At 45.0% G+C, this 11,523-nt stretch overlaps 1 protein-coding gene across 1 annotated transcript; it reads left to right on the plus strand.

Annotated features, from left to right (window-relative positions):
• The first annotated feature begins 524 nt into the window (after positions 1-524).
• LOC120381008 (E3 ubiquitin-protein ligase RBX1) lies at positions 525-11,213 on the plus strand. The gene is made up of 5 exons (XM_039499017.1): positions 525-723; positions 3,279-3,357; positions 8,910-8,980; positions 9,538-9,623; positions 11,027-11,213. The coding sequence occupies exons 1-5, from the start codon at positions 646-648 to the stop codon at positions 11,037-11,039; spliced, it is 327 nt and encodes a 108-aa protein (XP_039354951.1). The 5' UTR covers positions 525-645; the 3' UTR covers positions 11,040-11,213.
• The last annotated feature ends 310 nt before the right edge of the window (positions 11,214-11,523 follow it).

Raw genomic sequence — 11,523 nt, forward strand, 5'->3', positions numbered from 1 at the left:
TTTGGATTTCTGTAGGTGGAGGCACCGGGCCAAGTCCTGCCTGTGGCTGCCCCAGTCGGTCCCTGGGGTCACGGCCATGGCGCTGAGAGCAGCAAACAGCCTCCCGTATGCGGCCGGCCCAGCCCGAGTCTAGCGGCGCGGGGCCGCCACGCGGGGCCCTGCCCTGCCGCATGAAGCCCGGGCCGCTTCCAGCCCGAGACACTGGGGCGAGCGAGGCCCGCAGCGCGCCCGGGCTTCGCGCACCTCGCGGCCTCAGGCCAAGGCTGCGGACTAGGCGCTGCGCGCGCGCCCGGACTGACGGGGCCGCGCGGGCGGGGCGGGGCTCGCCCCCCAGCAGGACTCCGGCGCTCGGGAGCGAAGTCTCGCGTTTCCCTTTAAATGCTGCAGCTGCCGGGCCCAGCCCCTCCCCCCATTGGGTTGCGCAATTCTGTCATGAGGGCGGGGGAGGCTGACGCTGGGCTCCGCCCTGGCCCGCGCCTTTAAGAGACCCGTGTCATGTGACGCTTCATCGCTCTTATCCCCCTTCCGCACGCACCTGTTTGCGGGAGGGGACGGGCGAGGAGAAGGGAAAAGGGAGGCTGTCGCGAGTCTTCGTCCCCAGCCCCGCGCACGCGCACTAAGGGGACCTGGAATCGTGTATTCAAAATGGCGGCAGCGATGGATGTGGACACCCCGAGCGGCGCCAACAGCAGCGCCAGCAAGAAGCGCTTCGAAGTGAAGAAGGTCCGGTCTCGGGAGCGCGCCACCCTAACCGCTGCGGGGGGGGGCGAACGGGCCGGTCACCGCGGGGCGAGGAGGGGGCGGGTTTTGTTCTCTTCAGGGGCCGGGTCTCCGGTTCCGCACTACTCGGGCGGGGGCGGGGCTCTGGGTTTCTGGCGAAGTTTGGGGCCAATGGCTGAGGCGGGGTCGCTGTACGTGGGGGATGGAGGAGCCAATCAGCCGCGCTGTTGTTGCCGGGTGACAGCGGCGTGCGGGGAGGGGCGGGACTGTGTCGGGGAGGCGCCCGCTCTCTTACAGGGGCCTGGGCGGTGGCAAGTGGGGACGGATGGGGCGGGGCGACGCTTCGGCTCCGCCGCCTCTGTCAGGGCGATGCTGCGGGGCTTGGCCGGGGGGACACGGCTGCGTGCCGGCTGCCTGGGGTCTCTGGTGTGGCTCTGCCCCAACACAGAGCCACCCGTGACGGGGCCTCGCTGCCGCTGAATTTGGTGATGTCAGGACGTGGGAGCCCTCGCCTGGGTGGGTCTGCTGACTGGCTGATCTAGCCTAAGGGGTGGCGCAGGGGTCCCCGGACAGCGCTCCTGCTCCTCTGCCAGTGGCCTTGGCTCCTCTTCCCCACCCCGGACTCTGCCTCGAAGCTGGCTGGGGCCCATCCAGGAGGAAGGACGTCTTGTCTCATTTCCTCCTGTCATTCAAACCCCAAAACGCAGGGTCAAGGAGCCAGGAGTGGGCTGGCAGCCCAGGAGCCGGCCCTGCGAGATGAGGCTTCTCCTCTCAACCCAGTGAGAAGTTTGCCCATGGAGACCTCCACTAGGCAAAAGTGAAAAGGGTGATCAGGACCTCTCATAACCTCCCTTTGACCACCTGAGTGACAGCAATAGTGGCTGCCCCATGCCAGTAGTGTATGTAAGAGTTTGATTGTGGGTCAGACTGGCTCATGCTGAGTGAAGCTTGTCCTACATGCCCTCCTCTGGCAACACATGATGTCAGAGCTCCTAGTCACAGGCCTGTTGGTTACTCTAGCCTTGCCTAGTGGGCATGGATATAACATCACCAGAACTGAAGACTCTAACTATAGCGTAGTTGATTGGATCATCATCTTCCTTCCCCTGTAGCTATATTAGCTTTACTGACCTAACAGAAGTAAAATAAGCAATAAAATCCTGACTTTTATCTCTAAATTTAATAGCTGTGACTTGGATACGTCAGCTCTCCTGAGTTAGAAAGCTTTTACAAGCTTACATTGTTACTTCTCAGTTTAGAAAAACATTTTAATGGTAGCTGTGGTCAAAAATCTGGGCCTGCAGTTTATGCACCATGAAAACACTGAGAGGGGAAGGAAAGTATGTTGTACAAAGAGATATAATGAGCAAGTAAGGAGAAATTTAGGACAAGTATCAGGAAACACTTCTTAATGGTGACATTTGTTGGTAGGATGGACTCTGAGGAAGTGCTGGAAACATCACTTGATTTGCTTATATACAGGAAAATATATACTGTGAACAGTCACTTACTGGAAAGGGAGTTAGACAATAATCTCTAGACTGATTATATTGCAGTAATATAAATTAGAGTTGCTCCCCACAGTGTCAGGCAAGCAAGTTCTGGTATCCTGTGTAATTCTGAAGTGTCTTCTAATTTAATCTTTCTGCGGGGCAGAGAAGGGGACGGGATGCACTTTGTTATGATTATGTATCATTTGGCTAAGAGTTCCAATCCTGTGTTGATTTTTTTTTTCAAATATTGTCACTTTAAATGCATAGCAGACCCTCTTCTTGTAGGCTTTTGTGATCATGGAAGCCAGAGTCCCTTTGGGTGGGGGGGCACTTCTTAAAAGGTGAGAATTGAAGGATTCTCAGCACCCCCCACCCCCAAACCATGTATTCAGACACCCATATTGGATCCTCAGATGTGCCCTGCAGTCCTTTATGCTAGCTCCCATTGTGTTTGAAATAAGGGACTTCAGTGCAGGGTAGCATATAAACTGTCTCAAGTAATTGGTTCCGTTCCGCAGTAGTGACTTATTGGTAGGGCTACTGCCAATAGTGGTAGTGGTTATTTTGTCAAGGACATCTGGATTGGACTTCCAGTAAGGTGCACACTTTCCATCCATTCCACCAGTCCTAAGGATATGGCTCGGGGAGCAAAAGACCCACCTGAATATGTGATTCAGGTCTCTTGAACAGAAATACGAACAGGTGCATTTGTTTTAATAAAAATAAGGGACTTCTGTTTAAGAGTGACTGGCTTATGCAGGTAAATAAACCTCTTTCCTTACTAAGAGTCTGTTTTATATGTCTATTTCTTCTATAATAAATTCCTCTTGTTTCCTGGGTTGGCAGGAAGTGCTTGGGTCTTGGGGTGGATTCAGTAGTGTCTGATTACTCCCAAGCAACTCTACCTGTTCCAGAGTGGTGGTGGTGGGTTTTCAAGGATATCTCCTCATCTGTGCTCTAAAGAGCTGGGATCTCAGGAATAGTGCAGCAGGGAAGGAGGGCCAAGGAATCATCTGACAGATACTGTAAATTCAACAGAAAATGTGTTGTTCTTTCTCTTTGTAGTGGAATGCAGTAGCTCTCTGGGCCTGGGACATTGTGGTTGATAACTGTGCCATTTGCAGGAACCATATCATGGATCTGTGTAAGTAAATGGAATGGGGGGAAATTACAGGCACTATGACTATTCAGACATGGCAGTTCCCTCACAGATGTGATGCACAGCCAAAATCACCTCTTAAAGTGAGATTCTTTTCAAAGCCCGAAATAGCAAGCCTGTGTTTTGGTAATGTCTAAAGGCTAGGATTCAATCTCTTACCTTCTTCACCACCACATTTCCCTTTCCCCCCACTTTAAAAGAGGGACAAATTGAGGAATTGGTATCATGCTGCTACACAGGAGCCAATGTTGGCTGGGCAGGGATTTGGAAAGAAGTGTGGCAAGGTGGAGTAATGATGAGGGGCCAAAGGAGAGGTGAGATTATTTGGGGGCAGGAATCATGCATAAACTGAACTAATTGGAAAACCCAAATTGACTATTGATTGTTTCATTAAACCAGTGAAGATTGTGACACACAATACTTCTACAATTACTGACACACCAAGAGTCCAATCAGACCACTAACTTCAGTTGATATCACTCCACAGAAGATAGCATTAGCTACCTCATGCTGGGTATTATAATCTGGAATTGTGTGAAAGCAGCAAAGAGTCTTGTGGCACCTTGTAGACTAACAGATGTTTTGGAGCATGAGCTTTCGTGGGTGAATACCCACTTCGTTGGATGCATTCGTTGGATTCACCCACGAAAGCTCATGCTCCAAAACATCTGTTAGTCTATAAGGTGCCACAAGACTCTTTGCTGCTTTTACAGATCCAGACTAACACGGCTACCCCTCTGATACTGGAATCGTGTGGTGGCTCTCCAGAGGCACATGGATTGTTTTGTTATAGAATAGACAAACCAAACAATCATAAATACTTGAACAATACAAACGTTACCCTTAAATGTCTGCTCTGCTTTATCTGGGAACACTTACAATAAGCTTAATTTTACAAATAAACATCAAAACACTTACTCCATATGAAGGGTATTAAACTGGAGTTCAGTTTTGAAAATTTCAAACTTGAAGTGTACATGCACACACAGATCAGTCACTGATATCAATTCTGCAAAGAGTTACAAAATGGGTACAAAAACAGATTCTCAAAATTGAGAGTGGTACCAGAGGCACAAAATATAACTGCTCACCCTTGCCTTAGTATAGATGGACAAAGAAATATTTGGCATACTCTAGGTGTATGAGAACACTTTTCTGAGGCTGGTCTTGCTTTGTTCAATATCTTTAATCTCGTAATATAAAAGTAGCCCCCTCCTTCCCCCAATGAGAGAGAAATCACCCAGATGTAGTCCCCTGTCATGTAAAATTTCAGCTTAAATAGTAAGGTTTGGCAAAGTTTATAGGCAACTGAAAATATCATTCATATTGCCTGACATTTCTTATTATATGCAGTATTACCAGCTTCCTCCTATAACGAATTTGCAATGTAATATACTAGCAAAAAAGACTAGTGCAGTCTTGGGCTGCATACACTGAGCTATTAAAGAAGCCTCTCTCTGTGCAGCTCTGATGACGCTGCACCTGCAATACTGTATTGGGTTTGGCCATCTCATAACCACAAATATATATACAAACAGGACTGAGTCCAGAGAAGAGACACAATGATTAAGGTGTTGAAGGGATTAATTTGAGAAGACTAAAAACTAATTGTGAATAGCTTGACTATGTGTTAACTAAGCCTGGAACATAACTGTCTACAAATATTTGGAGGGTGTAAACATTAACGGAGGAAGGAAATATGGTAGAAAGGATTAGAACTAGAAGTGATCATATGACATTGAGCAGAAGAATGAGGCTAAATATACTGCTACCTCGATATAACACCACCCGATAGAACACGAATTTGGATATAATGCAGTAAAGCAGTGCTCTGAGGGGCGGGCTGCGACCGTGAATCAAAGCAAGTTCAATATAACACAGTTTCACCTAAAACAGCGTTATATCGAGGTAGAGGTGTATTGAGAAACCCAGTAGAAATCTATAAAGTACTGGAATAGTCTTCCAAAGAGCATAGTGGAATCCCTTCCTGTGCCAAATTTAAAAAACTGGACTGGGGAAGCCCTAGAAAACTTTGTAGGAAACAGATCTGCACTAGCAGTAAGCTGATTAGTTGACTTGATTGTTTCTTCCATGTCTGACTTCTGATACAGTACAGTAGCTGAAGTCATGAATAGTTCTAGAAGTCAACTTTGCAGGGAGGAAAGAGAATACCATGTAGTGTGTATTTTCACAATACTGTTGCTCAAAAAGAAGCCACTCTTTTTTTTTAAGTCTCCTGGGTAGCCACACCTTAACACGTATTTATTTGGAGGCCCATTAATATAGCTGCAAATAAGGGAGAACCATGCCTTATTTTCTGTCAGCAACTATTAGGGAGAAAATTGAATCTTAGGTTACTTCTCTTTCCATATTAAAATACTGAAGGCTGCCAAAATAGTGTGGGAAACAAAAGCTGGGCTCTTAATGGAGAAATGCTGAAATACATGTTTACTGTGGGATCCTGACCACTGTCCTAGTGGAAGACATTTGGGCTGCACTTTCAAATACTACAAATAGCTCATGCTTGTCCACAAGACTCCAGGTCTCTGCCACACCCCTTCTGCCTTCACTTCAGATTCTCTGCCACTAGCAGAGAGACGTGGTTAAGCACTTTCAGGTTATCTACTATAATCTCTGCTTTTATTGTTTAATTTGGGGCAGCAGCCAGCAAATATCTCTCCTGCTTTTTTTGGGGGGGGGGGGGATTTTCAGGGTTCATTCCCTGAAAGAAGCCACCCTTGGAGTGCCTTCTCTCCCTTTGTTAACTCCTTGTCTGTCATGGTGGAGCTGAATACGTGGAGAAGCAGAAGGTCAAGAGGTGATCCAAGGATGCTGCCTTGGGAGCTAAAGAATGGGAGTATGTCTATGATTGCCTCCAGACTGCCAAGACTTGCCCTATTAGGGAAGGAGTTCAGTCTGGATGGCTAGTTTGGGGGCCTTTGATCCACCAACACCAGCTTGGGCTCCTCCAGAGATGTCTTTTCAAGCGGTCTGCCCTCTTAAGTGTTTGAGACTCTGCAATATGGACCATACTTGCTGATCAACAGTTCTTCAGGAATAAGTCCAAAACTCCTTTCAACACCAGTCTCCCTCTAAAGGAAAAAGCACCAGGATCCTACTTCCGTTTTTTAAAGTGAGTAATTTTATTTGCCAAGGAATCTGATGTCCTGTTTGGCCCATCTTATTTCCAAGAGGAAGATCTGGACACTCAGGGAAGCTTTCCCCTATGCTTCCTCTCCAATTCTAATACTGAATGATGCGGACCACCAGAGCTCAAAACATACACATCCCTACAGATTAACCTGAGCCAGAGCACCAGCTGAGACAGAACTTTGTAGATGACCATGATCACCTCAAAATGGCAAAAGTGTTCTAGATCCTAATCACCTTCCACAAGTTCTGACTTCTCCTCAGGAGCAAAAGATCATAACCCCAAGCCAGAGAAGCAGGATAGATTCTTTCCCCTAGAAATATTTGAAATGGCAAAGAAGAAGAAAGAGGCCATCAAGATCAAGCCAGCAAAACAAGACAGACAGGCTAAAACCAAGGATAAATATCTCCTATCCAACACTAAGGAAGAGTTTGCCACAAATGACAACAAATAAAATAAATCTTTATACTGTGCTTGTGTCGATGGAACTATGGACTCGGGCTGGGGAGGGACACACAGAGCTATGATAGCTAATTTAGTGGGCAGGTGCAAACTTTGGTTTAAGTCCTGGACAAATGGATAACTATTCAAAGTAAATCCTATGTGCCTCAGAATTATCAGGTGGAATATGTTGAGAGAGAAGCTTGATGGGTTATACCCAATACTATGGACATACCAAAACATTTTCTCCTTCCTTTTCAAAGTCTGGGAAGGAGCAGAAGTTCTTTTAATCCTTACCCCTAGCAAAGGTAGCAGAGAAGGGATGACTCATGTTCTGGGTCTAGGTATTACCTCTGGAATGTCTGAGGGAATCTAGTACAGACCAAAGAGTAAATATGACTAGAGCCATCTTACCTCCATGCAGAAATAGGGTTAGGGCAAGAATCCTACTTCTCAGAGCGTAGGTTCCAGTTGATTTTGGAGAGATGTATGGGTGATTGTGCAATTCAGATGCTCTGTGGAGCATCAGGCTCTTCCATATACCTTCACTTCATTTTTCAGGCTGGAGAAATTGGCATACAATCATCCTGAAGGTAATTTCTCACCTCCTATAACTATGGGTGATTGAGCTTTAGGTGCTTAGAGATCTATTCAGTATCCATAGTAAGAAAAGATCTTGTGGAATCTCAGCCATCTTAGACCTTGAGAGACTAAACTGTTCCACTAAGAAGATAAAATTCAGGATGGATTCTGTCAGATTCCCCAACATAAGGAGGTCTTATGGAGACACTGCATCAACAGGCTATCTGGAATGGTCCCCAACCCCCAAGAAGTAGACTAGCTGATATCCAAGCACCTACATTATCCCTAGGTTGACTTATTAGTATCAAGCAGGAAATGCAAAGGCAAGACTCTTCTACATGAAGAAAGCAGGCCAAAGATTACTAGGAATGGACACTGGCTCATAGATGACCGAATAAAGTCTGTGGTTCCCCCTTCTGCTCCTAGGAAGAGTGACTTTGATTAAAATATTATTGTTTTTTAAATGTGCCCCCCCCCACAAATTGGCCAAGGAAAGTTGTTGCAGCCTTCTCTGTTCCTGTCCTAGAATGTCCTCCTGCTTCCCAATCCAAACTATAGAAGACTGAGTCTGGGCATTGAAATGACAAATTCCAAACCAGTGAGCCATTCTCCAAAGTAACAGAAGCTCTGTCAGCTTCCTGAATGCCTTCCACCTTCTTGAGCTACTAAAGAATTTGGACACAGTTCCATTGGTGTCAAGATTGAAAAGTCAGCAACAAGAAGCCAGGTGTTTGGTTCTTCTGAATTTCTCATGAGATGGCCTAGATTTTGAACCTAAGACTTTCCACAGTCACATCTTTTCATGAAAGATGTGGCCAAGCTCTGTGCTACATGAATAAGTTTGCACAAGTACTGATCATTACAAACCAAATACCTTGAACAAGGGGGAGAGGGCAGTCCTAGATAGAGAATCTTGAATAGCAGATCTTCCTCTTAACTAAATCTTTCCTCACAATTTCGATACAATAACCCATAATAATAATTAACAAAAATAAAAACCCTTCAAAAGTCAAACAGACTTTGGTATGACCAAATTAGAAATATTTATCTTTACACTTTGGCAAGCAGACACATTTCACTGGCAGATGATATAGGTACTCCTACACAGTTTCCTCCCCCCCCCCCCCCAAATCTAAAAGTGGACAGAAAAAACTCTTCATTAATAAAGACTGATTAGTCCCTCCCCCCCATTTGGAAAAATCTTACTTAAACCCAGTGATTTCCGACACTTTGTTTCTTTGTAATAACTCCAACAAAACAACGAGCTTGGGTATTTTTCCACGTTTACTGTAGTAAAGAGGACTGTTTGATGTTACAAGTAGAAAGGGTCCCACTTCTGAATGTGTTTAATCTTTTTCTACAGGTATAGAATGTCAAGCTAACCAGGCATCGGCTACCTCTGAAGAGTGTACTGTCGCATGGGGTGTCTGCAATGTAAGGCAAACTGCTTTCACTAACCAGCTATTACAAAAAAATTAGGTCCCTTCTTTTCTATTACTCAAAATCAGAATAGACAAAGTCAGCTAATCCATTAAGACGGTCTCATAGTTATTTACTAGGAAAGAATTTTCAAACCCTGGATGCTTACTGGAACATTGAGAGATGACTAGAAGAAGGGAAGAGGAAAATGGAAAAATTAGGGTTGGGAATGTGTACAACAAGACAGGTTGGGAAAAAGAGAATACAGAAAAGGAAGAGGTGAAGGCTAGAGATACCTCTGTACCTTGTTGCTTGGCAATATTGTAGGAATTTAATTTTGAGATGTGATTATCTCTGAATATTCAAGGGACAGGCTCATAGCTGGGAGTTGTCCCACCATCAGAAAACAAAATGTTACTTGGATGCCCACACACAGATTTCTCTTGATGTGCAAGCCTATGTGAAGGGTCAGTTTTGTTGACCAAAGGGTTTGTTTCTGTATTGAAAAGAGAGACCCAAATTGTTTGATCCAGTTAACTATGAAACTGTGTAACTGGGACCTTCCCTTTCAGCATGCTTTCCACTTTCACTGCATCTCTCGTTGGCTTAAGACTCGCCAGGTGTGTCCGCTGGATAACAGAGAATGGGAGTTCCAAAAGTAGGTATCCTGTGCCTTTCCCAACATGGAACATGTTATGGCCACCCATTGGCTCTCGTGATGAGTGCTAGGCATTGTTAATCTCTGCTAGATCTTGCTGATAGAGCACCCATGTATCTTTCTCATTTCTGGGTCTGGGAGCATACTCTGTTCCTATTGGGAGGAGTTTTCTGTGGCACTGTACAGCGATCTTTGCTAACAGAGTTGATGGGCTCTGAAGGGTGTCCAGATAGTCCTGGTGTAAGTGAGAGCAGTTATAAATTGGAGCTCTACATCAGCATTTTCTCTAGAGAGCATAGAGAAGTGAAATTCACTGATAGCAGAGCCCCACATGAGTGACTTGGGTTCAGAAACTAACCTGGGTTAAATCCATTGCTCCAAAACCTGGGTATTGTGTTTGTCAAGATGCCAAAAAATGCATCAGGTCACTCTGACCTTGCATTGTTGAGTTTTGTTTTAAAACCCTATTAAGGTTACAGATGAAGAAAACTAACTTAGCTGTCTTGGCTTGGTGGACGTTTGCTTGCGGTGCACAACCACCAAGTAAATGAGCCAGACTGATAGCCTTGCCTAAAAGACCCATCATTAGAATAGCCAGAGAAGCTGCTGATTAGAATTGAGGGGCATTGACCTATTTATGTGGGGGTACAGATTGGGTTTGAGATGAAGTAAGCTGAAAATGGTATCAAGAAGCTTACTTAGCACCTGCCCCACTCTGTGCCTGGTTTAACTGAATCCTTTATCCATTAACCACTTACTTTGCTAGCTACAGATTCACACTGATTTTTTAAAAAGAGCATTCTCTTTAAACTGAGTCCTGACTTCTAAAGCAGGAGTGTTAAAATTTCTCAGTCCCATATTTGGGCATTAATTGGCACGCAGTTGTGTAAATGGCTGCTTCTGTGACAACTTCAGTACCAAAGTGCAGGATTTGAACATCTTAAGGCAGCCATAATTGAAAGCTGGACCCATGGGGCAGCTATTCTGTTTGGCTAGTGACTAAGATGCCTAGGTACCAGTATGAGACATGAACTGGCTTACATTTTACACATGCCTAGTAATGTATAAGGGGTAATGACATGCTCCAGCCTCTCTACACCAAGGACAGACCTGAGAAGTGGAGTTTGGGCAAAGGATTAGGATGATAGGGTCACAAGTCCATGAAATGATGAGCTGTTTAGTCTCCCCCAATTAATCACTAATGTCTGGAGATTTAAGGAAAAAGTTAAATAGGTACCTTTTGCTTTTTGCTGTTTCTGCTGAGGTTGAAATATATATTTGTATGTTGCATGTTAATTGGATTAAATGTTATCATGAGAGTAAAGCTGGTGCCAAAAAATCAACATTGGTATTCAATATAAAAATAACAAGCATGGTAACATAACAAATGTTTGTATTTTCAGGTATGGGCACTAAAGAAAGATGGTCACCAAGTTTACCATTCTGTCACCAACATAATTGGCTCCTCTTGTTAGTGGGTCTGTTTTAGGAATTATGTAAATCAGTTATACATATGTCTTGTTTTTTGCTTTAATCTTAATGCTGCCATATTGTATACTCTTAAATAAAATATTGTTGGAACATCCCATCTAACTTTGTCTTGTATTCATGAATGATTGTGAACGGGGTGTGATCCTCTTCAAAGGGAAGCCAACTGGGCTTTTATTAGTCAATGTAGTGTTAGTGACCGTTCTGGGGACTACCATCCTGTGTTCCACAAGACAGAACTTCCCATACAACCTGCCTTGTCAGTGTGCCTGATTTCTCACCAAGCAATTTAAAACCACATCTTTGCACCTACTAAATTCTATAAGAGGTCAATTGGAGCAGGACCTGGCCCTTAATTCTGAGCCAGCAGAAGGGTGTTAGTTGTGCTGACAGTATTTTTGAGATGGACACT

Source organism: Mauremys reevesii, linkage group 1 (genome assembly GCF_016161935.1).
Source record: "Mauremys reevesii isolate NIE-2019 linkage group 1, ASM1616193v1, whole genome shotgun sequence".
Classification (NCBI taxonomy): Eukaryota; Metazoa; Chordata; order Testudines; family Geoemydidae; genus Mauremys; species Mauremys reevesii.

What these genes read in the sequence shown, in the direction of transcription:
- LOC120381008 (XM_039499017.1), top strand. Translation starts at nt 646, where the DNA reads ATGGCGGCAGCGATGGATGTGGACACCCCGAGCGGCGCCAACAGCAGC. An exon ending in GAACCATATCATGGATCTGT is followed by an intron (nt 3,358 to 8,909) that starts GTAAGTAAATGG and finishes CTTTTTCTACAG; the next exon opens with GTATAGAATGTCAAGCTAAC. An exon ending in TCGCATGGGGTGTCTGCAAT is followed by an intron (nt 8,981 to 9,537) that starts GTAAGGCAAACT and finishes CTTCCCTTTCAG; the next exon opens with CATGCTTTCCACTTTCACTG.